This window comes from Rhinopithecus roxellana, chromosome 1 (genome assembly GCF_007565055.1).
Source record: "Rhinopithecus roxellana isolate Shanxi Qingling chromosome 1, ASM756505v1, whole genome shotgun sequence".
NCBI classification, from domain to species: domain Eukaryota; kingdom Metazoa; phylum Chordata; class Mammalia; order Primates; family Cercopithecidae; genus Rhinopithecus; species Rhinopithecus roxellana.
Window position 1 is genome coordinate 59,787,528 of NC_044549.1, and position 27,336 is coordinate 59,814,863.

Consider the following 27,336-nt stretch of genomic DNA (forward strand, 5'->3'; position numbering starts at 1 on the left):
TACACAATATATGATTTTATTAATAAATAGTGCAAAAGCATCAGTGATAACTGTTTGAACATTAAATTTTTTAAACAGCCATGTCTTGGCATTAGTTAATATTGTGCATATTGGCCTCTATGGCACTACAAGTAAACAGATGAAAATATTACCCATTTTCATGCACAGGTATTCAGCTATAACACCATTTACAAATTATTATGGACAAGATAAATTCTGCAATAATATTCATTTGGATGGCCACAATTAAATGAGTATTAAACCAAGAAATAGCCTATGTTCAATATACTCCAGATGTCGGATTGTAAAATTTAATGTTATTTAAAACTTAATTCTTTATTTTCTTTAAAGGGACAATCTTTTGTGTATTTGGGTGCTCAAATGAAAACTAGGAATGCATTCTTTGACCATAATAACAAAATTCACACAAAAGAGGGTGTATGCCTCCTCCTCTAAAAGAAGCAATACATTTGCTCATAATCTCTCTCTCCAGGTATCATTTCTCATATTATTAACAAAAATGCTTACAAGCACCAACACCAAAATTCTGTCTTCAAGGGCAAGTTACAAAGTTAAAAAAGAGTGGTTCATTATATAAAAAAAGACAAATCGCAGCAACAGCTATTGCTAAAAATAACAACAATTAAACTTCTTAGCATCCACAAAGTATATTATTTCCATAAGTTTTCTATTATGTGGAGATTTTCCTTAAGAAGTAAAATGAAGTTTGAATAGTACAGTCTGTGGGGTGGTGACATCAGCAACCGCCAGTTCTTGTCCATCAACGAGCCCCAATTCTAAAACAGAAAAAATATAATTAATACAAGCAAAAAAATCTCAACAGAAAGGATAATACACACATAAACAAACTATAGAGTATTATGGTCTAGAAAAACATGAAAATCCAATCCTCTTTAATCAAAGTAATATTTCATATCTTAGAGATTTTAAAATATTCTACTAAAAGAGCAATTAATTCTATTAATGTCTAAAGTTATAATTATTACCTGACCATATACAAGGCATTAAGAGGAAATCTAGAACAAGCACTGATTACTTTCACCAAAAAGAGAGAAAAGAAAAAAAAAAAATTAGTAAATACCCTATTTAAAATACCTTTCAATGTTTTGGAGAGATTTGGCCTTGTTCGTTCTTCAATAGAGGTTACCGACTAGAAAACAAAATTATTTTAATGTAAGACACATTAAAGTAAAATAAAACTTGATATAATTTTCTGAAAAAAATTAAAAATACACATTTATAACCTGTAAATAAAGTGTTCTATTTTTTCCCTCTAGAGTGGCTGTGATGGCTGGAGATTTCATTTGCCTGAAGATTATGATGAGAGAGAAGTATCAAACATCATTTTTATCAAAAGATAATGTTTCTAAGGTTTCAAAAATCACAAAGATGATGTTACGACATAACAAAAATCTACAATACTCACAGAGAAGCACTATTGGTTAGATAATCCAAAACCTCCTGTAGTTTAGCTGATGGAGAAAACTGAATATTTTGAGGAAGCTGGCTACAAGCTGGGCAGTTTTCCTACACACATAATACACAACAAATTACAGCAGCACATGTACCAATACTAGTCTCTTTATGAACAATAAAATAAAAATCAGGTTGTTTTATAATCATGCATATTTCCTATGAAAAAATTTTTATGCTTTAAAGCCTGGCTTTTCATAATAGACCATTTCTTTTAAATTACTTTGTTATAGAGTTATTTCAGGCTATAAAGCAAAAGATACATAATAAGTAGAGTTCTGGAAGTTAGAAAATGTATGGGTGACTTTGTTCAAATTTCTAAAAAAATCAAAATACGCATGATCAAAAATGTGTTCTTAATACTACTAACCTTTCTTTCTGCTTCAAATGTGTATGTATACAGCCCATCTACATCATTGAACACTAAGTAATTATTCAAGGGAATGTATGCACTGTAATGAAAAAATGTTCATCTTTATACAATTGAACCAAGTCAAAACATAGATTTACATACATATTAAAAATGAAACCCATTACCTTGTGGCTATTTTAAAAACCTCAGTGGCACACACAGCTGAAGGGGGGAGAAAATACAGGTTCTTTAACTCAATGGAAATTAGGCATGTTAAAAGTCAGTTATAAATCAGAACAGATAAATTTACATTGGCTCTTCATTAAAAAAGATATATTCCAATTTTTTAAAACTGAGAAAGTAACAAATTTTATATTTGTTTTGTGTGATTCAAGTAATAGAGTAACATTACATGTTTTTCTTGATTATCAGATTAATAAACAGCCTGCTTCAAATAAATGGAACTAAAATGTCTCGACTGCAGAGAACTTAAGATATAACGTAAGACAAAAAATATGCAAAGTCTAATAGCTAGTTCTTTTTCGACAGCTTAGTCACACAACCCATCCAAGAAGATATCAAATTCCTACAACACAAAAAAGCTGCAGCAACGTCAAAAACTAAAGGAAGCAAAATAAACTAAGTGATGGCCCTTTTTTCCTCACCTGCAATGACGGCATTTGTGGAAGCTACTGCAGGAATGATTCTTTTTACTACCCCTGAAAAAATATATCAATTAAAATATGGTCATCTCTTTAAAATGAAAGAGTTCTCTTAAATTAGAAGGCATGATTATTAAATACCATTTTCTAAAACTTGATTTTTCAGACTTTCAAGCCAGAAAATAAATTTAACCATGAAACAATCTTTCACATCCCCATCATTTTGTAGTAAATTCAGAATCTTAAGCTACTGTAGCAAAGAAAACTCTCTCAAGTAAGTACTACAGAAAGGTGAAACAATAACATCATAATAGTTAACAATTTAGAGTATTTACTATGTTCCAGGCACAATGTAAAGACTAAATAAGATATTATTTAATTTTAATAACATCCTCATGTTAATTACTCTGATTTTAAACATAAGAAAAGTGAGACTGAGAGAAATTTAATAATTTATCCACAGCTATATACTTAGCAAGAGGTGGGGATGGTATATGAACACAGATATTAACTGATACACCATGAAGAATAAGTGTTATCTAATTATTCCTATAACAGTTTCAGTCATTTGATTCACAAACATTCACAAAAAAAGAAACGCTGCCCTTTATTATCTTTTACAACCGAGGCTACACAAAATATTAAATACAGTTCTCTACTTCAATCCCACATTTTTCACATCAGTATTATTCATGTATTAGGAATAAACAAAGCTCCACCTTAAACCATTTTTTAAAAGTACAAAATAGGCCGGGCGCGGTGGCTCAAGCCTGTAATCCCAGCACTTTGGGAGGCCGAGACGGGCGGATCACGAGGTCAGGAGATCGAGACCATCCTGGCTAACACAGTGAAACCCCATCTCTACTAAAAAAAATACAAAAAACTAGCCGGGCGAGGTGGCGGGCGCCTGTAGTCCCAGCTACTTGGGAGGCTGAGGCAGGAGAATGGCGTAAACCCGGGAGGCCGAGCTTGCAGTGAGCTGAGATCCAGCCACTGCACTCCAGCCTGGGCGACAGAGCGAGACTCTGTCTCAACAAAAAAAAAAAAGTACAAAATAAATACTCCATTTTAAAACTATATTTGAATTGTTCATTTTAGAAGACAAAAACTTCAGGAAAAAGTAGCCATATTATCTCAAGAGTGTGAGGAAGCACTATAAGATGTGTTCCCAAGACTCCAAGCATAGGCAGGTTTCAAAAACTTAAGGAAAAACAGCCAGTAGTTAAGAAGCCATGAAAGAAATACAGTTATGAAGGCTGGAAAACTTTTTTAAAAAGTTAACTGTGACCATATGATTATAGTTTTGGAGAAGAGGAAATTTAAAAAGAGATAAACTGCATGATGGTTAAACTGGAAAGTTCTCCAGTGAACCACATGTAGCAGGATGTACTGAAAGGAGGAAGTGGTAGTCACAAACAGTGAAGAGTATAAGAGATGCTGCCCAGTAAGAACATTGCCAAAATGGTAAGGACTCCCCTCTTTCTCCAACCCCTGCCACCCATACCCCTGCCCTTTGACCAAAAAAAGCTAGAGTGGGCAGAAAGGTAACTTTCTGTTACACTGAGAACAAGGGGGAAAATCACAGAATAGATAGAACCACGGGCTTGTGCAACTTCACTTCCAGTTCTCTTTCTGTACTCCTTGTTGAGGCCCTCATTCATCAGGCTAGAAAGTGCACACCAAGCCCTGGTAAAAGGTAAAGAAGGATGAATGAGATTACATATTAAAATGGGGAGTTTACAGTTCCTGATTAGAACACACTGTAATTCATTTGTGAATTCTAACAAGTAGCAAATATGTGTAACACATGCTGCAGACACCGTTCTAGGTGTTGTGCATAGTAGCAGTGAAAAAAAAGTATCTGCTAGTATAGTGATTTCATTTTGGTGGGGAGATAACACAAAAGTAAATACTTGGAACATCTCAGATATTGAAGGGTTCTATGAAGAAAATGAGGTATGTGTTAGAGTGAGAATGAAGGATGCAGCCCATTAGACAGAATAGTCAGGAAGGCCTCCTTGGAGAGGTGACAATTTGAGCTGAAACCTAAGCCATGAGAAAGATACAGCCATGCAATGACCTGAGGAAAAAGCTGTTTGTCAACAACAATGGCAATGGTCCTGGTCCTGGGGCAAGGATGTAAGATAGTGTAAGTATGAAATATTCTTTGCATAGGAGAATGAGGCTACCATTAATTAGTTCTGAGCAATTACCAAAAAAATAGAATGGTGAATGGCTCAGAAGTCATTTCAGGTTGAATGATTAGGAAAACTAGTTAAGCAGACACCTAAGAGATGAGGAGTCAGCCTGAGGGGATCCAAGGAAAGGAACCGGGGAGTATTAAAGCTCTAAGGTACAAATGAACTTGGTGTGTTCAAGAAACACAAAGCAGGTCAGCGTAGTGAGAATGCAGAGGGCAACAAGGAGTAAGTATAAAATGGAATTTTAAAATGATGTTACGAGATCAGTAAATATAAGGAAACAATCACAGGAGAGAAATGGCAGATTTTCAAAAAGAAGACAAAGCTCGTTCTGGTGAACTTGGTAATGATCTTGGGCAAAATTCTAAAAAAGGAAACTGTAACTAGATTGGAAACATTGATCACTACAATTGAGCATGACTGATTACTAGACAAATCATGTTGGAGTAGCCTCATTTGGCTACTATGACTAGCTTAGCAACTCAGGAAAATGCAAAAGATAGTATACCGAGGCTTCAGCAGAGGATCTGGAAAGGTTTTTCATGACATCCTTGTGAACAAGATAAAGAAATACAAAGTACTCAAGAAGGTCTGATGAACAGAATGAGATAAACCTAAAAGGTCCTGGCCAGAAGTATGATTCAGATGTCTGTTCTCAGACAGTTCAGTCTTATTACAATTTTTAATCAATTATTTGAAAAAGAAATGAAAGATATAATTATCAAAACAGGAAGCTAGAAACACCAGGTAAGTTAGCAGAATACATACAAAGAGAGAAAAGCAGGTTGAATTTTAAGAATATATTTGCAAGGACCTAGACTTGGATATTAAGAAAAAAAAAAAAGACACTCTCCAAACTGCCAAGTTTATAACAGGCAGATGTGGCTTAGCAATTGCATATGTGGACAAAACATCCAGCTTTCAGTGGCTAGTAACATCAAAGAATCGAAAGTATAGCATCAATGTAAACAACGAACAAACAATAACATAAATACCTGCTCTCCTTTAAGACTGCATCAGTTATCAGAAGTCTATTATCTAAAATAAGACCAGTCGCATCATGCTGCATGCTGGCCTGAACAATTAGGAAAAGTTGTTTTCTCTAACTATATTCCAGTTAACCAATATGGATAGCTGGAATATGATTAGAGAAAAACAACATGAGAATCTGAAGCTGTACAACTTATCAAAGGGTAGGATATAGCTTGGGTATTTGTCCCCTCCAAATCTCATACTGAAATGTGATCCCCAGTGTTGGAGGTGGGGCCTAGTGGGAGGTGTTTGGACCATTAGGGCAGATGCCACATGCATGGCTTGATGCGCTCCCTGCAATATTAAGTTCACGCAAGAGCTGGTTGTTAAAAGAAGCCTGGTATTCCCTCCTCTCTCTCTTGCTCCCTCTACTGTCATATGACATGCCTTGCCATCTCCCTTAGCTTTCACCATGAGTAAAAGCTTCCTGAGGTCTTACCAGAAGCCAAGTAGATGTTGGTGCCATGCTCACACAGCCTGCAGAACCATAAGTCAAATAAATCTCTTTCCTTAATAAATTACCCAGTCTCAATTATTCCTTTATGAACTAATACAGGGTTAAAGGAAGTAACTAGGGAGGTTTATGGCACTGACAAAAATGTGCAAAGGATGTGATCACTGTCCTCAATATGTTAAAAGTTATTACTTAAAAGGGAATTAGATTGTATATGGTACTGAGACAACACTCAAACCAAACCGAAGACGATTTCCATTTTTTTGTTTGCTTGTTTTTTTGAGACGAGGTTTTGTTCTTGTTGCCCGGGCTGGAATGCAATGGCGCAATCTCAGGCTCATTGAAACCTCGGCTTTCTGGGTTCAAGTGATTCTCCTGCCTCAGCTTTCTGAGTAGCTGGGATTACAGGCATGCACCACCACACCCAGCTAATTTTGTGTTTTTAGTAGAGACAGGGTTTTGCCATGTTGGTCAGACTGGTCTCGAACTCCTGACCTCAGGTGATCCACCCGCCTCAGCCTCCCAAAGTGCTGGGATTACAGGTATGAGCCACTGCAGCTGGCCTGAAGACAATTTCTGTTCAATATATAGAAACTTGTCTAATAGTCCTGTCCAAATGTGAAATAGACTGTCTCTAGGAGGTGATGAATTCAGTGGAAGATAAAGTGGACAGTTTGACTTGGATGACTTACAGCCTATGTAAATAAGATTCAGTAATTTTATTAAATTCCCCCTAGCTAATAAGTACTATGAATTACACGGTACCTTTACTGAACTTCAAGTGGACGGTACTGTCTAAACTCACTTACCAATTATTCTCCTGAAAGCATCCCAGCCCTAAGTCATCCCAACATCATAATTCATGACAATTCGCTGACTTACCTTGAGTGAGTCTATACGTAACACCCCTAATATTATATTGTGATGCTCTCTCTAGGGATTTTTGGAAAATCCATTGTATATGTTCAGGATCATCTCCATCTAATGGAACCCCTTCTGTTTAAAAAAAAAAAAAAGGAAGAGAGAGAGAGAGAGAGAGAGAGGGAGAGAGAGAGAGAGAGAAAAGACAGGAATATGTAATCACAAAACAATATGTTTTTAATGAAATTATCCAAAGGAATAATATAGAAAAAATACATATTTTATGTAATCCTAGATTATTAAATTAGGTTTATTACCTCCAAAAGGCTGCTCCTTAGGCCACTGCAACATCCTTACATACTCAATACAGTGTTCTGGTAGCCTGGGCATAGATGCAATGGTGCACATGGGAAAATTAACCTAAAACCACAGTTTGTCCTTTTTAGTGAATTTTAAATGATGAATTATTTTAAAATGCAACTTCCAGTTATGATCTAGTTCTTAACAGTTTCATATAATTTGTTTCAACTCAAAATATTGTATACCATTAAAAATGCCTCTCAAACTAATATAGATTATCTGAGTCACTTCACTTAGGTTGACGTGCCTATAAAGACAGGTTTGCCTTACATTTACAAGGTATATAAAATTTAAGCTTTGTTAGGCTATGAGAAGAAAAATACTGAACAGATTCTCAAATATGAAGACCTTGTTATGTTTACCTAATATTTAAGTATAAAACAAACCAAAACAAAAGCAAATTCAGAGTTAAGTGAATCCTAAGTGAATACTCAAAATTGTTTACATTTATTATTCAAAATTTCAACTGTTCTTTAAAATGGGTATGTAAATCAAAAAGCCCCATCCTTGGAAAGATCATTCTCATCCCTGGTATCTTTATTTCCCCGAAATAAATACAGGTGAAAACCACATAGATTACAGCTCGACATCAATATACAGCTTTGTAATTCTACTTGATATCTACTCCCCAAATAAAAAATACAAATAAAGTATGAAAACAGAATAGTATCAAAACAAAGTACTCGGTTCGTATCTTTCCTCAAATAGAGCAGAATTTCATATTTTATCTTTCTTCTTACTGTAATTTTTAAAATACAGCTACCTCTAATTAAAAATCCTAAATATTAACTAGACTTAATAATTAATCCCTAATTCCACGCCAAGATACTATAAAAGAAATACAGGTGCTTTTTTGATTACCTGTGGTGGATAAAGTTCCAGCGTGCATTCGATACAAGCAGTCATTCCAGGCAGAATCACCCGGGCATTTCCTTTAAAACCTTCTGTCCCCCCATCTATCAAAGGGACAATGGAGCTTGGATCTAAGACACCATCTTCATAATTTAGAAGAGATATCTAGGAAAACAATTTGAAGGGCTTTAAAGGAAAAGGGGATAAGAATTCAAAAGAAGAAATATGCTTTCAAGTAATCCTATGAGTCGGTTGTGCTATTGAATATCACATGTATCAAATCAAGGGATTATAATACTAACAATTTGTGTCTTCACCTGAAAACCAATGATTGGTAATAAACAATGAAGTAAATATACTTAATTCAAAATTAAACTCGTGATTTTTCAAAAATATGATATCAATTCTAATTTTGGGGATGTAAAGCACAGCAGCAAGAACTTCAGAGAACTATAACAAAACCAGTCTTTACCAGCATGCCATTTATCCATCTTCTGGCAATGATAGAGTCCAGTCCACATACAATAATATGAAATTCTACAAAAAAAAAAAAAAAAAGCAACTTTAGTTTTTAAATATGCAGTTGCATGATGATCTTTCAATGTAGATTCATCAGCTGCAACAAATGTACCACTCTGGTGCAGGATGTTGATTAGGAAGGTCGTGTGTTTGTGGGAAAAGGAAGCTCTATGAGAACCCAAGTTTTCAAAAATTTTCTGTTCAATTTTGTTGTGAACATAAAACTGTCCTAAAAAATAAAGTTTACTAATAAAAAAAATCACTTGCAAAAAATAATTTGCACTTTCTAAGAAACAAACAAAAAACCATAAGCACTTTTTATTGTAATCCCACATACGCTCTCAGAGTTCCTATCCCTTGAGTGAACTCTCATTCAGGTTAGCAAAGAAAATTGTAGCTAGTCATGTCAGCTAAAACTAGCACTCTCTTTTCAGTCTATCAGCAACATTACTGAAAAGCCAACTGCGAGAGAGGAAAGCAAGTGAAGAAATAGCCTTCAAATAGCTAGCAATATTCGAACAGCTACCAACTAAAAAATTGTAAGAATCTAGTGAGCATTTAATTTCAAGTAAAAAACTTACGTCGATAGAAAGTGTCGTTAAAATCTTGAATCTTGTTGAAATGTCTGAATATAAGTAAAGGAACTTAAGCAGCTAAGTTTTAATTTCTAAAATGAATTTGACAATGCCATAAGGAACACACTGTGTATATTTAAAACAAGAAATAAGTAATCAATGTTCACATCAGTGGAATTCAAGGAATCTGACTAAATGAACACAACTCTCCTTTCTGACAAAACTTTTCTGCCATTCCTCCCCTAACTACTTACTTTTTCTCATTCCTGAACCCCCATATCATTATATATATGCCCTTGGTAGGAGGTATACTTTCTACCTTGCTTTGATTTTTATATAAAACCATAAGTCCCAGGAAAGCAGAATGTGTATCTTCAATCATCAGCATCAAGAAGAGATGCAATCAATGTTTCAGTGAAGGAAAGATGCACATTATAGTTCCTATTTGCTAGGTGATTTTAAGAGTTACTGCAAAGCTCATCTTTTTAACATACACAAAATTTCAAAGCTTTTTCAGTTGGTAAAGATTTTACTGTTCTTATTTTTTATGGGGAGGAGACAAAGTATGAATTTTTTCTACCTTTCTCATTTAACTCAGTTTTCAAGTTACCCTACCAAACCCTTGCCAGTCTTCCCATCCCTGGAGGCTAAAAAGGAAACCCCATTCAAAATTGACTGTGGGTGGGTCAATATAGCACTTAACGTTTTAATAGCACATGTGCGCAAAAACTTGTTTTAATTTTTCTAATGAATGGAGCAATTGTTTAATAATTTATAAATTATGCTACTTCTCTAAAGTTAAGATAGTCCACTATAAATTTTTTAAAAGCAATACAGAGAAAAAAGGGACAATCCATGCTTCCTCTAGATTTTTAATTCTTGCCTACAAATAAAGCTATGAACAATAATTTCCATTCTAGCCCTCAGCCATTCAGACCTCTATTCCCTTTGAATACTAGGCAAGCAGGAGACCGAAGCTACAGCTACAAAGAGGTCAAAAAAGAAACAATGCAAACAATGGAGGAATGGCAATCAGGGACCCAAGAGTCAGACTAAGAAATCTAATCTGGATTTCTAGAAAATACCCAAAGTTTCCCAGACCCACATAATGGGGATAGACAAACTGAGTGCCCCCAACTAACCAACCCACCCCCACCAACTCAATTCTTCCTTTTTCCCTACAGGAGCCTGTATTTGCATTTTTAAGCTCTTTATTTTGAAATAATATAGATTCACAGTAACTTGCATAGACAGTATAGGTAGGTACCATGCACCTTTCCCAGTTACATCTTACTATAGTACAGTACCAAAACCATGAACAGAACATTGGTACAATGTGTGTTTATAATTCTGTCATTTAAAAACACATAGATTTGTGTAACCACCACCCCAGGCAACACACATAACTATTCTACCACAACAAAGATCTCTCTCTTGCTATGTCTTTACAGTCAGTCAGACCATTCCTCGCCTCCATGCCTAGTCCCTGGTAACCACTAATCTGTGCTCCATCTCTCTCTATATATTTTTTTTTTTCTGAGACAAGGTCTCACTCTGTCACCCAGGCTACAGTGCAGTGGCACAATCAAAGCTCACTGCAGCCTCCACATCCTGGGCTTAACTGATCCTCCTACCTCAGCCCCCTAAGTAGCGGGGACTACAGGCATGTGCCACCATGCCCAGCTAATTTTTCTAGTTTTTACAGAAATAGGGTCTCATTTGTTGCCTAGGCTGGTCTCAAACCAGGCTCAAGTGATCTTCCCGCCTCAGCCTCCCAAAGTGCTGGAATTACAGGCCTGAACCACCACACCCAGCCATCTCTATAATTCTGTAATTTCAAGAATATTATATAAATAGAATCATGTAGTATACGACCTTTTGACACTGGCTTTTTTTTTTAGTCTAATAGCTGTATAAGAGTATAGCTCATGGTGGTCTTAGTTTGACGTGAAACATCTTTTCATGTGCTTTTTGTCATCCTTTTTAGTAAAATATCTCTTCCTATCTTTTGTCTATTTTCTTTTTTTTTTTTTTTTTTTTTGAGATGGAGTCTCGCTCTATCGCCCAGGCTGGAGTGCAGTGGCCGGATCTCAGCTCACTGCAAGCTCCGCCTCCCGGGTTTAAGCCATTCTCCTGCCTCAGCCTCCCGAGGAGCTGGGACTACAGGCGCCCGCCACCTCGCCCGGCTAGTTTTTTGTATTTTTTTTTTTTTTAGCAGAGACGGGGTTTCACGGTGTTAGCCAGGATAGTCTCGATCTCCTGACCTCGTGATCCACCCGTCTCGGCCTCCCAAAGTGCTGGGATTACAGGCTTGAGCCACCGTATTTTCTAATTGAATTTTTTTTTACTGTTGAGTTTCTAGAGTTCATTATGCATTCTAGATATGGGTCCTCTGTCAGATGCTTTACAAGTATTTTCTCCAGTCTGTGGCTTTTCTTCATCCCTTTAAGACGGTCTTTCACAGAGCAAGTTTTTAATTCTGATGAAGTTCATTGTAGCAATTTTTTCCCTGTATGGGTCATGCTTTTACACAAAATTATTTTAAGTTTTTAGAGATGATGTCTCACTACCTCATGCCCAGGCTGGGATACAGTGGCTATTCCCAGTATGACCACAGCCTACTATAGCCTCAAACTCCTAGTCTCAAGCAATCCTCCCACCTTAGCCTCCCCAACAGCCAGGACTCTGTAGTGGTATGACAAAAGCTCACTGCTTCCTCAGTGATCTGCCCCACCATGCCCCACCTTTTACAGGTCTTGCTTTTGATGTGGCCTAAGCACTCTCCACCAAACCCTGAAGTTCTATCATTTTATGGGTTTTTTTTTTGTTTGTTTGTTTGTTTTGAAATGGAGTCTCACTCTGTCACCCAGGCTGGGGTGCAGTGGTGCGATTTCAGCTCACTGCAACCTCAGCCTCCCAGGGTCAAGCGATTCTTCCACCTCAGCCTCCTGAGTAGCTGGGATTACAGGCACACGCCACTGTGCCCGGCTAATTTTTGTATTTTTAGTAGAGATGGGGTTTCACCATGTTGCCCAGGTTGATCTCGAACTCCTGACCTCAAGTGATCCACCCACCTTGGCCTCCCAAAGTGTGGGATTACAGGATGAACCACCACGCCTGGCCCATTTTACATTTTATATTTATACCTATAATCCATTTTGAGTTAATTTTGTATAAGATGTTTAGGTCAAAATTCATCTTTTGCCTATGGATATGAAATTGCTCCAGTACGATTTGTTAAAGACTATGCTTCTTCTATTGAACTGTTTTGCATCTTTATCAAAAACAAATTGGCCATACTTATATGGGGCTATTTCTCGCTTCCCTATTCTGTTCTAGTCATCTATATATCCCTCTGATAATGCCACTGAGTCTGGATTATTATAGCTATATAATAAGTCTACAATTTGGATAGTGATTCCTCCCACTTTCTTTTTCGGAATTGTAGTAGGTATTCCTTTGTTTTTCTATGTAAATTTTAGAAGAAGATCATCTGTATCGACAATTTTGCTGGGATTTTAATAGAAACTATGGTATATACATATATACAAACTTACAGAGAAATGACATCTTTACTATATTTAATCTTCCAATCTTTGAAGATGGACTATCTCTCCATTTATTTAGATTTGCTTTGATTTCTTTCATCAGCAGTTTGTAGTTTTTCACGATATAAATCTTACTTAGCTTGTTAGTTTACATCTAAGCATTTATTTTTCTTTGTAAGCACTTGTAAATGGCATTGTATTTAACGTTAGTTTTCACAAGTTCACTGGTATGTTGATTTTGTATTCTGTGGTACTTTCTACATAGAAATCACATCTTCTGACTTTCTATAAAATGCCAAAAGTTCTCCAGATCTAAATTCAAACTACAGTGTAAATACTCCTTTTTAAAGACATATTTATTGTAAAAATAAATTTACTCTGAAGTAGCTTCCATTTGGCTAATACTATATTGACTGTCTACTCTGTCTGCTACTATAAGGAAACAAAGATTAATTGGATCCAGTCTAGGAATTTACACTCTAGGAAAGGAGATATGTAATTGATACTGAAATTAAGGGCAATAATGCAAAATAAAGTAGATGATGAAACAGGCTTTATAAACTTAAGTTAAAAATCAGGGCCCAAAAAATATTTATATAACCATAAAGAAAAGACTGGAAGAATAGAGAGCAAAATGTTACCAGCAGTTATCTCAGTAATAAAGTTACTACTGCTGATTTTTTTTCCCTCTTGCTTATCTGTATTCTCTGTTAAATATCTCTTATAATTAAGGAAAAAAGCTTTTAAAAATTAAGTAATTTTCTTTTTGTCAAAAGGATACGGAACTACATTGCAATTAGGAACTCTGTCATTTAGAAATTCTGCAGCAACTTCAGCCTTAGGTCTTCCAATATCTTTAGGCCTACAGGAAAAATATTTAAATTATAATTCATATTATAAATCTATATGATCTACATAACTTATTTTCAAACATAAAAATAAATTCACAGTAAGTTTACTTATAGGAAATTTAGAAGGAATATTTTTGCCTAAATATTTTGATTTCAGTAATAACTTTTGGTAAACGGTCATTTAACGTTAAATGTCAACCCTTGCTGACGGTCCAAATTAACATGACAAGTCTAATTAAGTATTGCTTTAATTAAGTGAAAATCTGAACAGTGTTCTTCCTCCCAGATAAAGCATAATAATGCTATGATTCCTGGCCACTTTCCACTGTAAAAAATTATCCCACTCTTAGAGCTCAGAACCTTATGGTGTTACTCCGCAGGTCTTGGCTGAAATATACACAATAAGATTCATCCTTGGGATGCAAGAACCTTCATTTATCCCCTTCTTCCTGTGTGTGCTGATTAAGCAGCAAATTTTGTGTCCCCTAAGAAGCTACATGAAAAAAACATCTCACTGAACCCTATATAAAATGGAAAAAAAAAAAAAGAAGTTGTAACCATGTTTTTTTCTTTTTGAGATGGAGTCTCACTCTGTTGCCCAGGCTGGAGTGCAGTGGCACGATCTCGGTTCACCGCAACCTCCACCTCCCAGGTTCAAGCAATTCTCATGCCTCAAACTCCAGGTAGCTGAGATTACAGGCGCCTGCCACCAGGCCCAGCTATTTTTATTTTCGTATTTTTGTATTTTTACAAATATACAAATAAAAATATACTATTTTGTATTTGTATTTTGTATTTTTGTATTATTGTATTTTTAGTAGAGACAGCGTTTAGCCATGTTGGTCAGGCTGGTCTCGAACTCCTGAGCTCAGGTGATCCGCCCGCCTCAGCCTCCCAAAGTGCTGGGGTTACAGGCGTGAGAAACCACACCCAGTACCATGTTTTTAAACAAAGAATAATTCCAAAAGTGTCAGATAAAATTGCAAATGTTACTATTATATCAAAGAAGCTGAAAATATAAAGCCTCAAAAGGTCACTCTTAAACAATAACCACACATATGGATAGGAAAGGATATGAACTTCCTCCTCTAAGTTCTATACAAATGGTATTTTCTTTCCTAATATTTCCATATTCTCCTCAGAGAAATCACTCCACATATATAATAAGAACATTATTACTTTTTTCATAACATATTTGTTATATACACGTCTATCATACCCACTAGACTATTATTTGGATGAAAGTGACCATGTACTCTCTTCATATTCCTTCATATCTAGCACAGAGTAAATACTTTTAAAATAAATGAAAATAATAAATCGTGTGCTTATTAGAAAAAAAATCTGGAATTTCAAAGAAAAATACTTTTGCATGTCAATTTTTCTTTTTTTTTGAGACATCGTCTCGCTCTGTTGCCCAGGCTGGAGTGCAGTGGCGCAATCTCAGCTCACTGCAACCTCTGCCTCCCAGGTTCAAGCAAATCTCCTGTCTCAGCCTTCAGAGTATTGCTGGGACTAAGGGCATGAGCCACTACACCTGGCTAATTTTTGTATTTTTAGCAGACATGGGATTTCACCATGTTGGCCAGGCTGGTCTCCAACTTCTGACCTCAAGTGATCTACCCACCTCAGTCTCCCAATGTGCTGTGCTTACAGGCATAAGAAACCGTGCCAGGCCAATTTTTCTTCTCTCCATTAAAGCACCGTTCTTTTTTGATTCAAAACTTTTGGTAAATGTTTTATCCTCACTTTGTACTAACTTACATAGAAAAGGCCCTGTCATAAATCAAATAACTTAATTTCAGTATTGCATTCAATGGCTCTGCACACAGAAAGCTCCTTAGGTATGTAAAAGGAATAAAGCAGACTTCTAAGATTATTTTAAGTAATATATTCTATGTGCTTTTATAGCAGATCCCAAACAAAAGAACTCCTAGATGGTTTCTGGGAACTGTTTGTTAATTTAGCATCCCAGGATGAAGCGATCAGATTGCTCCAGCTCAATAAAATGGCCTTTCACACACATCATCCTTGCAGGACACTCTGCCCAAATTATTCAATGTTGAACACAAGAATCTACCCTGAGGTTGTTGAGATTAAATGGAATAATATGGATAGTTTAGAAGCACTTGCTACATATCATTATTACCATCTTCAACCATTTTAGCCACAAATTAAAGGGTATGGCCTGTATCAGTAACCAATCAATTCAGTGGTATCTTTTTCAGAGCATTCACAACTCAAAATTTGACAAGCTGGACAGAGCCCACAAACTTTGCTATAGAGAAGGAAAATTTCAAGGGTTAAGAAACAAACAAAAAATAAAGCTTAAGAGTTAAACATAAAGGTCACACTGCAATTACACTTCATTAACTTGACTTATTTTAATCCATACTTCAGTCTCATTAAGATCTTCCACAAAGATAATGCAGAGGTTTTATGCCTATCCAAAAATTTAATGTTACCTTTTTTGCTAGCTCAACTTTATCCTATATACCCAGAACAATTTGAGCACTGTCAGTAACAGATGCAAACTTACCTTACTAACTAGAGAGAGAAAATAAAAGTCCTTATCTCTATGTATCTGTATCCTTTGACTAACAGATACACGCTTTTACCTAAGCTACTCAAACCCCCTCAATATTACATACTAAATTCATGAATGAACATTTCTTCATGTCTGGATACATGGCCTACTTCAGTTTTTGTTTTTCGGGTTTTATTTATTTATTTGTTTGTTTGTTTATTTATTTATTGAGATGGGGTCTTGCTTTGTTGCCCAGACTGGATTACAGAGGCATAAACACAGGTCACTGCAGCCTCGAGATCCTGGGGTCAAACGATCCTCCCACCTCAGCTTCCCATGCAGCTGGGACCACAGGTGCACACCACCACACCTGGCTAATTTTTAATTTTTTTGTAGAGACGAAGTCTCCCTTTGTTGCCTCTTGGGCTCAAGCAATCCTCTTACCTCAGCCTCCCAGTGTTGGGATTACAGGCAAAAGCGACCATGCCTGGCCGCTACTTATGTTCTTAAACTCATCTTTAACAAACCACTCCTTGATGTTCTCTATATTCCATATATGCCTAAGGTAACCATCCCTCTTTGTTTCACTCCAACTGGTTCTGGTTTTTCTCTCCTCAACTTTCCATTTTCTTTCCCCTTATAGGAAAAGCTCAAACTCTTTCCCAACTTTATTGCTCTAGTCACCATTCAAACCTTGGCTCACAAATCCCCGCCAATCTCTCACTAGGGCCTAATACTCCAGCCAGTATTCTCTTCTGACATCAACTAGAGGAAGAGCTACTGTTCTTTCCTTTCTTCAGAGCACAGTTAACCTGAGGATATTCCCAAAAATCACATAAACCTTTAGAAGGAGACTTCTTTGAAAAAACAAAAACATGTATTGGTTTGCATAACTACTATCACCAAGATGCCCGAAATTTTCTTACAAAACTTTACCTAAAATGGGAGTGGTAGTTTTGTTTTTTTAAAAATAAAATTAGTATTATCCTCTCAGTCATTTTTAAAAATTATTAAACTGCAATGTACAAGTTCAAATGATTATCAGAGCTTAAAAAAAGAAAACCACTAAGATATTAAAACTTACCTAAATAAAAACTGCCTATTTAGATTGGAAACATCTATAGTGTCCATATCTATAACATGAATCTGTCTAAAACCAGACAAGGCCTGTGGGAATAAAAACAATCCAATTAAGCAGAAGTTGCCTCACATTTAAAAATGTTAATATTTGTTTTCAATGTAGTCTTAAGTCTACAAATTCCCAGTAATAAATTCTGTGTAATTGTATTCAATGGCTGAAAAAGAGTCTTTGCCAGGTATATAAAATTCAGAGTTCTTGAACAGGTCAGAAGTGTACAATCACTCAGTTTCAAATAATCTATAACCAAAAGAGAACAACTCAAAATTTATACAGATTAAAACTATTTTACATATATATATATAATTCCATAAACACATCTATAAAATTTGTTGCTTCACTGCTATTGATGGATACTTTAATTTTACTATGCTTGCTATTATTTTTTCAAAATAATTGTTAAAAGCAATTCCTACAAGCTTTATCTTAGTTAACTTAACATTAAGCATGCCACAATTCAGAAATGGTAACTATTATAAGACATATAAAAACACACACATAGGTAGACTGTATATGTAAAAGGAATATCTTAAAAGACACTGAGTGAAGAGCAAGCAATTTAAAAAGCAGGGAAAGGCAAAAAACAAAAAACCTGTTAGGTTTCAATAATAATGCCATGCATTCTAACACTACAACCACATTCAAATTTACCAGCAGATGCAAAAAAAATGAAAAAAATAAGTCTCAATAACTAATTAATTTTCTGGTCTTGGTCAGTTTACTTAGATGATCAAATAACTTGACAATAATTTCCCCATTTTTCTGTACCCCTTTATATACCAAGAGATCTTTAAGACTTACCCATATTTGTGCTTTCAAAGTCCTGACTGTTCTCAAACTTTAGCCCCAACCACTCCACAGAAACTGTACTTGTCAAGTCACCAATAACCTCCGTGTTGCTAACTCCAATGACCAATTCTGTCTATCTGACCTTACCTTTCTGAGGTATTAGGTGGGGTGGGTCACTTCCTCCACCCTAAAACATGTTCTTCATTTGGTCACCACACTCATGAGAATTTGAACACTTTTTAAAAATTGCTTTCCAGTTAATTCAGTTTTCCTCCTACTTTACTGGCTAGAATTTGGAGCAGACTTGTGCTTTGTTCTGGTGATCTCAGATGATCTTATAAGATACAGACCATCTAGCAGACATCTCAGACTTAACAGTTTCCAAAACCAAACTTGATCACTCTTGCTCACCACAACAACCAAATCTGTTCTTTTCCAAATCTTCCTCATTGCAGTAACTCCATCTTTCCAGGTGCCCGCCCCCAGAGCAAAAACTTTGTTGTATCATCCTTGATTCCTCTCTTTCTCTCACAGCACACCACCAATCCATCAGTTAATCCTGTTGATTCCATCTTCAAAATATATTCATAATCTGACCACCTGTCACCACCTCCAATGCTACCATCCTGTTCTAAGTCACATTGTCTCTTGTCTAGAGGACTGTAATAATCTTCTAATTAGTCTGTTTCTTCCCCCTCCCTGCTCTTCCCTTAGTCTATTCTCAATGCATCAGCCTCAGTGATCTAGGTGAAAAGTCAGTCAAGTCTCTCATTGCATAAATCTCTCCAGTGACTTCATGACTCAGAGTAAAAGCCAGAGCACTTACAAAAACCTCCAAAGTCTTTTGCGATATCCACTCCAAGCTCCTCTATTTCCCATTATCTCTCTGATATGGTCTCCAAAAATGCTCCCCCAACCCACTTCTGCTCTAGCTATGATAGCCATCTTGCAGTCCTTGAACAAACAGGAGTGCTCCACTTCATAGCTTTGTACCTGCTATTCTCTCTAACTAGAATATTCTTCCTACAGATATCTGTATGACTCATTTGCTCACCTTTGTACTCAAACAGTACCTTTTTGTAAACCTTTTCCCTTCACACCATTTGACATACTATATACTTACTTTTTCATTCAACTAAAATGTGAGCCCCACCAATGCAAACATCTCTATTTGTTCAATGCTGTATCTTCAGCATCTAAAATGGTGCTTGGCATATGGGGGAGGAGGCTCAATAAATATGTGCTCAACCATTATTACTATTATTATTATTATTATTATTATTATTATTATTATTTGAGACACAGTCTCGCTCTGTCACCCAGGCTGCAGTGCAGCGGTGTGATCTGGGCTCACTACAAGCTCTGCCTCCCAGGTTCACGCCATTCTCTCGCTTCAGCCTCCCGAGGAGCTGGGACTACAGGCGCCTGCCACCACGCTCAGCTAATTTTTTTTTTTTTGTAGTTTTTAGTAGAGACAGGGTTTCACCGTGTTAGCCAGGATGGTCTCAATCTCCTGACCTTGTGATACACCTGCCTCGGCCTCCCAAAGTGCTGGAATTACAGGTGTGTGCCACCGTGCCTGGCCTAATATCATGTTCTTTTTCGTTAGAATGAGCCTTTAGGGGGCTTACAATGAATTAAATAAGCAAAACAAGGAGTAAAATTGAAAACCCTTAGTTTTCTTCTTTTGTGTAAAAGATTACTATAATGTAATAAAGAACAGGGCCACTCCTTAAAGTTGCTTGGTGACTAATCTTCAGATCTAATCTTCAATTATTTTACACTTAAAATTAGTAAATATCACATTTGCAAATAATGGCTTCAAAATTTAATAAGCTTTAGGAAACTTGTACATTTATAATACCTAACAAAAACCAATGCCCATCCTCCATAAACCCTTTCCTTCTCTAAGTCTTTGATTGTCACACTGCTAGAGTATTTATGTTTGATATGGTACTGTCATTTTGGCATCCCACCACAGAGTATATCATACAGACTGCTATTCATTTCATGTGAGATTTATCTCCCCAGTAACTTCAGATTCATTGAAGACAGAGACCATGATGACATATAATCCCCAAAGAACCCAGCAAGGCACTAAATACAGTGAAGTATATTTAAATTTTTACAACTTCACTCAAGTGACATTAGTGTTTCTTAATAAAACTAATGTGGCTATATTTATATTTAAACTTTAACTCCCTTGGCCAATTATTAGGGTCCTCCATCTGGCTGTGACCTGCTTTATGTTCTAAAGAGTCTATTCCAGCATTTCCACTTTTCAACACAGCAATGAGAAGCCTAGCATACAACTCTAAACCAATTCTGCCTCTACTCATTTGTGTTAAATAAACTCATGAAGATTTATGAAAAGTTATTTTGTGATTAGAAAATGTCAAGGAAACCAATTAATTAAATCAAATTGTATACTTAATTTATTTCCAAATATATGGAAATAAGTTCAGTAAAGGTTTAGCTTTCCCAGATCTTAGGTGTCCACAGTTGTCTTATTAGGTCATATAATGAACTAATGGTTCACTGAAAAAGAACAGTTAACTAAGAACTGATGACCTCGATTCAATTCCAGGCACATAGCTATAACCCAGAAAACCTTCAGCAAGTAAGTCAGCATTTTTAAACCTCAATGTCTCCCTCTATATAAAATTGGGCAATGCCTCACCCACCTAGCTGGGTTATTTGGGGAAGCAAAAGAAATAATAAATTATTTGAAACTATACATTAAAATATGAATTACCAGTTTTGTTATTTACTTCACTGAAGTTAGGAGCGTTTTGCCACAGGAAGAACCAAAATTTGTTTGTTAAAGATCCGAGAATAAAATGGAAGTATGAAATTTTATCATTAACTTTATAGGCGAGAGCTTTAGAATTTAAAAAGTTCCAAAGTTCTACCATTTTAATTACTGTTTGGAATTTGACATGCTAAACTTATCTAACAAAGGCTCAAGAGTAAAGGTTAATAATCACAAGAAATTTCCTAGTATGACAGATAAGTAAGGTTTACTTATCACAAAGAAGAAAAAAATATGTATTTATATATACATATATATATATTACCAGATTTTTCAGGAGCTCACATCCTAAGCCGCCAGCTCCAATGACTAGAACTTTACATGTATCTAACAAGAACTGGAGAGACTGTAAAGAATGGAAAGGCATATTAAAAGCTGGGTGATAACCACAAGGACTATAAATAAAGCAACAAACTTTAAAATGGTTTCTGATGTTTCCATGAAAAAATGCAATTAGGAAAAAGAGCAGACTTTGTATTTGATCAATTATTTGAAATTTATGAATTCTATCGAACCAGGAATTCTAAAACTCTAATGATTTCAGAAGTTTCAACGTTAATTTTTTTTTTTTTTTTAGACGGAGCTCACAGGCTGGAGTGCAGTGATATGATCTCAGCTCACTGCAACCTCCACCTCCCAGATTCAGGTGATTCTCCTGCCTCAGCTTCTCGAGTAGCTGGGATTACAGGCATGCACTACCATGCCTGGCTAATTTTCTATATTTTTAGTAGAGATGGGGTTTCACCATGTTGCCCAGGCTGGTCTCGAACTCCTGACCTCAAGTGATCCACCCACCTCGGCCTCCCAAAGTGCTGGGATTACAGGCAAGAGCCACTGTGTCCAGCCGTTAATGTTTTTACACTGCCTTTTATTGTATGAAATTAAAAGGCTATTTTTTACAAGGAAAACTATCTCTAGTTTGTTTTTTAAATTTTGAAAAGGGATACAGAACATCAAATTCGGTTATTTAACTGACTTCCCAAAAATATAAAAGTTTAAAAATTTAAAAAACAGAGGATCAAGCACTGCCCCAGGTTTTTAAAGGACTAAAACAATAAGGTAAAAAGAGTAACAGGGCTGGGCACCGTGGCTCATACCTGTAATCCCAGCCCTTCGGGAGGTCAAGGTGGGCGGATCACCTGAGGTCAGGAAAGACCAGCCTGGCCAACATGGTGAAACCCCGTCTCTACCAAAAATATAGAAAATTAGCTAGGTGTGATGGTGGGCACCTGTAATCCCAGCTACTCGGGAGGCTGAGACAGAAGTTACCATGAGCCGAGATCGTGCCATTGCATTCCAGCCTGGGTAACAAGAGCAAAACTCCATCAGGTGGGGGGACAGGGGGAGAGTAACGGCTGGTTTTTTTTTCTTTATGAGACAGGGTCTCACTGTGTCACCCAGGCTGGAGTGCTGTGGCATGATCAGAGCTCCGTGCAGCCTCCACCTCCAGATGCAGTCAAGCAATCCTCCCACCTCAGCCTCCTGAGTAGCTGAAACCAAAGACATGTATCATCATGGCCAGCTAATTTTTTTTTTTTTTTTAGAGATGGGTTCTCTCTATGTTGTCCAGGGTGGTCTGGAACTCTTGGGCTCAAGTGATCTCCCCGCCTTGGCCTCCCAAAGTGCTGGGATTACAGGCATGAGACACCTTACCTGGCCAACATCTCCTTTTGAATAAAGTGAGCAAAACTCACAAAACATGAGATAGACAATTCCTCATCAGCAGAAATACAGTCATTGAACAGAAGTAATAATCTTAAATTATCAGGCAAAAAAAAAAAAAAATTTAGAAGCACAAGAAAATATGGTGTATTATTCAAAGAAAGACAGAATTAATACTTTCAAATCTTTTTTTCTTTTTTTTTAATTTGTAATGCTTTCAGTTCTGCCCAGCATTAAAGGAGAAAGTTATTCAGATGAGACACTGGGCCAAATCAAGAGTTTGCATGTTATTTTATAGAAGTAACACAATATTTCTATTTCAAAATATTATCTTTTTATAAATACAAAAGGACATAAAGATGTGCTATAGAGTACTTTTCCCTACCCTGTAATAAAAAAATAAGTCACATATAACTGAACACTTGCCTTAAGACACCATCAGTCCAAAATTCTATGCCTCTATTATTTAGTACTCACATAATTCTTAACATGCAATTAATTATACTCAAAGCTAAGATGTTCATTCCAACTAAATTCCAAAATTTAAATAAGCACATCTATATTCCTATCAAAATTAATTTCTCACAGCAGCACTACCAAAGGGGAGTATGTTTCAGAAAGCATTTTAAACTAAAATTTTAAATTTTTACATGAGGTCATAAAGTTATTTTTCTCACGAAAACTTTCAACTTATATTACATGAGAAATGTGAAGACTCAAATAGTCATTCAAACAAAATCAGTTGTGAATATTCCATTTCATATTTTAAGAAAAATTTAGTTTCACAAAACAATTTTATTAGTATTTTCATTGTAAGAGCAAATTAAAAAGGAAGCATTCTATTAGTTTTGAAACATAAAACTATTAGAGCAGTTATTTAAAAATAAACGTTTCTCACTTCAGTGCTCGGTTCGAAATCAGGGTGTGTGAAGGGTCCAGATCGCTCGAGGAACTTCTTTACATGGTTCCAGCGACCTTCCCAGTCTCCAGTGTCCCCACACCCACCATCAACAGCCATTCTGCACAGAACACAGTAAATTCAGCTGCAAAGATCAGTATGAAAAAAAGCACACCTACAATTATTATGGTATCCCCAAATGAAAAGGTAACCACACCAGACCTGCTCAAATAAAAAGGGAAATATTCAACGTGATTATGTTTATGTTTTGAAATTTTTTCTTGCCTATTATACAATCCATTTAAAGTTAAGAACTGCATGTTTCTATTTTTATTTCACCCAATGGATGAAATAAATCAGTCTACATGTTTTTGGTTTCCTAAAGAAATCCAAGGTCCAACTTAGGATATTGGTCTATGTGAGAAATTGACTTCTCTACATTTGGTATTTACAAAAAAAATCACTGCAAACTTCCTCAATCTGTTGCTTCAACACACTTGCCATTAGGAAATATGAGATACAACAAAGAAAAAAAGTCACACTTTCAGAATTTTGATGCTTATGTGTCTGATGCAAATTTAATATTTATGTGTCCTTTTCAAAGGTGTAATATAAAAATCATTTTGATGCGAGGAATTTTCGCACACTTTTCTCAGAAATAGAGGTTTTTTTTTTCTTTTTTTCTTTTTTTTTTTTTTTTTGAGACAGAGTCTCACTGTGTTGCCCAGGCTGGAGTGCAGTGGCATGATTGCAGCTCACTGCAGCCTTGCCCTCCTGGGCTCAAGCGATTCTCCTGTCTCAGCCTTCCAAGTACCTGGGCCTACAGGTACGTGCCACCATACCCAGCTAATTTTTGTATTTTTAGTACAGACAGGTTTCGCCATGTTGCCCAAGCTGGTCTGGAACTCCTGAGCTCAAGCAATCCGTCCACCTCGGCCTCCCAAAGTGCTGGGATTACAGGCGTGAGGCCACCGCACCTGGCAGAGGTCCTAATTTATTAAACAATCTCTTAATACTGTGAGGCGGCTTTTCTTGCCACTAAACACAAAGTTTTAGGTTACAATTATGCCACAGACAGGCATCTAGAAACCTTTTCGAACATACAACAGAGTAAGGTGGGACTCCTCTACAAAATGCATCTATTTTATACTTCGTGTAAGATTCACGTTTGGCTGTGGTTATTTTTAATTTTCTAATTTCCTATAACCCCACAGTTTCTACCGTCAAATATATTAGTAATACCCAATTTTTACAAAAGGGACCAAGAAGTATTGCCTAGCAATAAAAACCATAGGTTTGATGTCAGAGCTGTGTTGGGTTCCACAATCAACAGCACTGTGACCTTGAGCAGATTACTCATAGCCATAAACCTCATCTGTAGGCCGTTCATAGCTACTTCTTTCGGCCATGAGGAGAGAGAATCACATAGCGGACTCAGTACAGTACATGGTATGGTAAGCAATGTTTAATTGTGATTTCATGTAAAAGTGGGAGGGAAATAAAACGCAGGAAAGAATGTGAAATTAAGTTTGTCATCCCAGTCCTCTTGCAGCTGAAATTCAACTGTCTGAGGGACATACATAAAGACTAAAGCACTGCCACTGGGTACTGGCACGGAAATTACAAACTCACCATAACCAATACAAGAGTATTTTTTCCCCGCCCAGGCAGGGAGGGGAGTAAATTTTGTGGCGCTGGCCAGGTTAGAAAACACTTCGATTAAATCTGTCTCACCAACATAGAACTAAGCATCTGATAAGAAATAGGGTGTGTAGTAAAAGGGAAAAATAGGCTGTTTGAAGTCAACAACCTCTTTTAAGAGTCAATTATTTTGCCAAAATGACTGGAGTGCTTAGTACAATATCTGCCATGTAGAGTTATCATTAAAAGTTTGCAATTAGTACTACTGTCTCAGTGTTTGCAAAAGGGCACAAAACGGTCTCGTGTCCTTTTCCTGTGTGTTTAAGGTAGATTGCCTTTTCACAGGGTCACGGCTCTGACAATTTGGGATGGAGGAAGAGGAGTGCACAAGGGTCCTTCCTCAAAATCTTTACGTCAGGCACCCCAGAGGGCCCCTGCAGGAGCTGGGGCAGTGCAGCCTGGCCCCGATGCCCGCACCGGGCAGAGACCGGGAGCGGCCCGCCAGGCCCCCGGGGTTGCGGGACGGGGATCAGGGGATGAGGCCGCGCGGCCTGCGCTCCGGGTGTCCCCCTCCCAGCCCCCCGGGCCCGCTGCGGCTGGTCCCCTAGGCCTGGGGTGGGGGGAGGCGGGGGTCCCCGGAGAGGGCCCCGGCCTCCCGGCAGCACTAACTTCTCAGCCAGCAGCTCCTCTATTCTCCTTCTTTTCTTCTCCCTAAAAGAGAGAATAAAAGAAGGGTCAGCATCGCGCTACACACTGGGCGCCGCGAGGGGAGGGGGGCGAGGGGACGGGACGGGGGGGTGAGGGGATCCCGGGTGGCGGCGGCAACCGCCCACCGCCGCGCTCTCTCACAACCCAGCCCAGCCCTGCGCGTCTGCAGAGCCCCGGTACTTACGGCTCCTCGCCATCCGCCATATTGTTCTCCGCCTCTTCCCAGGTGCCCCTGCGCGGCGGGGCGGGGAGGAGTGGGACCGGGAAAGTGGGGAGGGGCGGGGCCGGCGAAGCGGGGAAGGGCGGGACTGGCGAAGCGGGGAGGGGCGAGACCGGGAACTGAGCCGGCAGGGAGGGGCGAGGCTGACTGCTGTCGGGCTCCCGTGGGCTTTAAAGCCTTGCCCTGTAATTATAATCTTAATTACTTACGCTTAATTAGGTAAGTCTTATGCCGTGCATAATGTTGCTCTGCAGCTTGAAAATGTAGACAACATATTATGCGTTTATACAAATTATATGTTAATACGTAATTATATAAAATATTGGTATATTCTATGAAAAACTCCTGAAGAACCATCCCAATATGCCAGAGCTTTCCTCCAGGGGCAAAGATTAAGGAAAATTTCACTTTCTGCTTTTCAGATTCCAAAGTCTTTGCCTTTGTAAGTACTCACTTGAATAATAAATTTATCTAAATCAGTTTACAGTGGTAGGGTGGAAGATTATTTTCTTTGTACAAATCAGCATTAATATTTTCATGTCACGTTCTGTTTGATAACTTCAGCGGAAACGAAATGACTTTTAAAAACTTTTTTCCTGAGATAAATGTGTATATTTAGATACAAAGAAAAAAATATAAAAAAAACAATAACAAAAATCAAAAAATAAAAGTTTCAATTATTTTCTCCTAGAGTCAGAAATACAGATATACACTGTGAATCTGGATGGCTGGGTAGAGGGAAATGATCATGTTCAAAAATGTATATATATACATACACACACATCTCCTTTTATGGAGTAGGACAAGAATGAGATTTGGAATCGAAAGTAACTGATTTTAAATTCTTCGCAGTTGTGAGCTATGAGACCCGTAGACACTTCTATTTCTTCATTTATAAAGTAGGCATAACACTGTTCACCTTGTGAGACTGATAATTAAGTCAAATCCAGAGTGGCTCTCAAAATACAGTTTCTGATCAACGTCACTTGGGAATTTTTTTTAACACAAATTTTCAGCCCCACCCCCCACCCCCCCACCCCCACCCCCACCCCCGTCCCTGGCCTTCTGCAAAGCCTAGGGTGATTCTCCCCGGTAAAGTTTGAGAGCCACTGAAATGGAGTACATAAAGCCTGATGGGTACTCAGTAAATGTAGCTGCTGTTACTACACTGTGATATTTA

The 27,336-nt window shown here is 37.3% G+C and overlaps 1 protein-coding gene across 4 annotated transcripts; it reads right to left on the bottom strand.

The window, feature by feature from the left end:
- On the bottom strand, positions 1 to 26,189 carry UBA3 (ubiquitin like modifier activating enzyme 3). Of its 4 annotated transcripts, XM_010383045.2 has the most exons (18): positions 26,121 to 26,189; positions 25,898 to 25,939; positions 23,588 to 23,708; positions 21,293 to 21,373; positions 17,373 to 17,455; positions 13,692 to 13,772; positions 9,369 to 9,412; positions 8,741 to 8,805; positions 8,278 to 8,433; positions 7,374 to 7,476; positions 7,078 to 7,191; positions 2,512 to 2,565; positions 2,032 to 2,068; positions 1,865 to 1,946; positions 1,448 to 1,548; positions 1,266 to 1,329; positions 1,117 to 1,171; positions 1 to 797 (listed from the first exon to the last, which is right to left on the bottom strand). In XM_010383045.2, exons 1-18 carry the CDS (start codon positions 26,138 to 26,140, stop codon positions 709 to 711), a joined length of 1,392 nt encoding a protein of 463 aa, XP_010381347.1. In that variant the 5' UTR covers positions 26,141 to 26,189; the 3' UTR covers positions 1 to 708. The 4 variants fall into 4 exon arrangements, with proteins under 4 accessions (XP_010381347.1, XP_010381349.1, XP_010381348.1 ...); XM_010383047.2 differs by lacking the exon at positions 21,293 to 21,373 and having other exon boundaries at positions 26,121 to 26,185; XM_010383046.2 differs by lacking the exon at positions 25,898 to 25,939 and having other exon boundaries at positions 316 to 797; positions 26,121 to 26,168.
- Between the last annotated feature and the right edge of the window lie 1,147 nt (positions 26,190 to 27,336).

Bases quoted from the DNA above. Each gene is read 5' to 3' on its own strand.
- UBA3 (XM_010383045.2), bottom strand. From the start codon at position 26,140: ATGGCGGATGGCGAGGAGCC. The intron at 7,192-7,373 runs GTAATAAACCTA...TTTTTTAAACAG, and splicing joins TAAGGAGCAGCCTTTTGGAG to AAGGGGTTCCATTAGATGGA. The intron at 1,947-2,031 runs GTAATGGGTTTC...TTTTCATTACAG, and splicing joins GTTTTTAAAATAGCCACAAG to TGCATACATTCCCTTGAATA.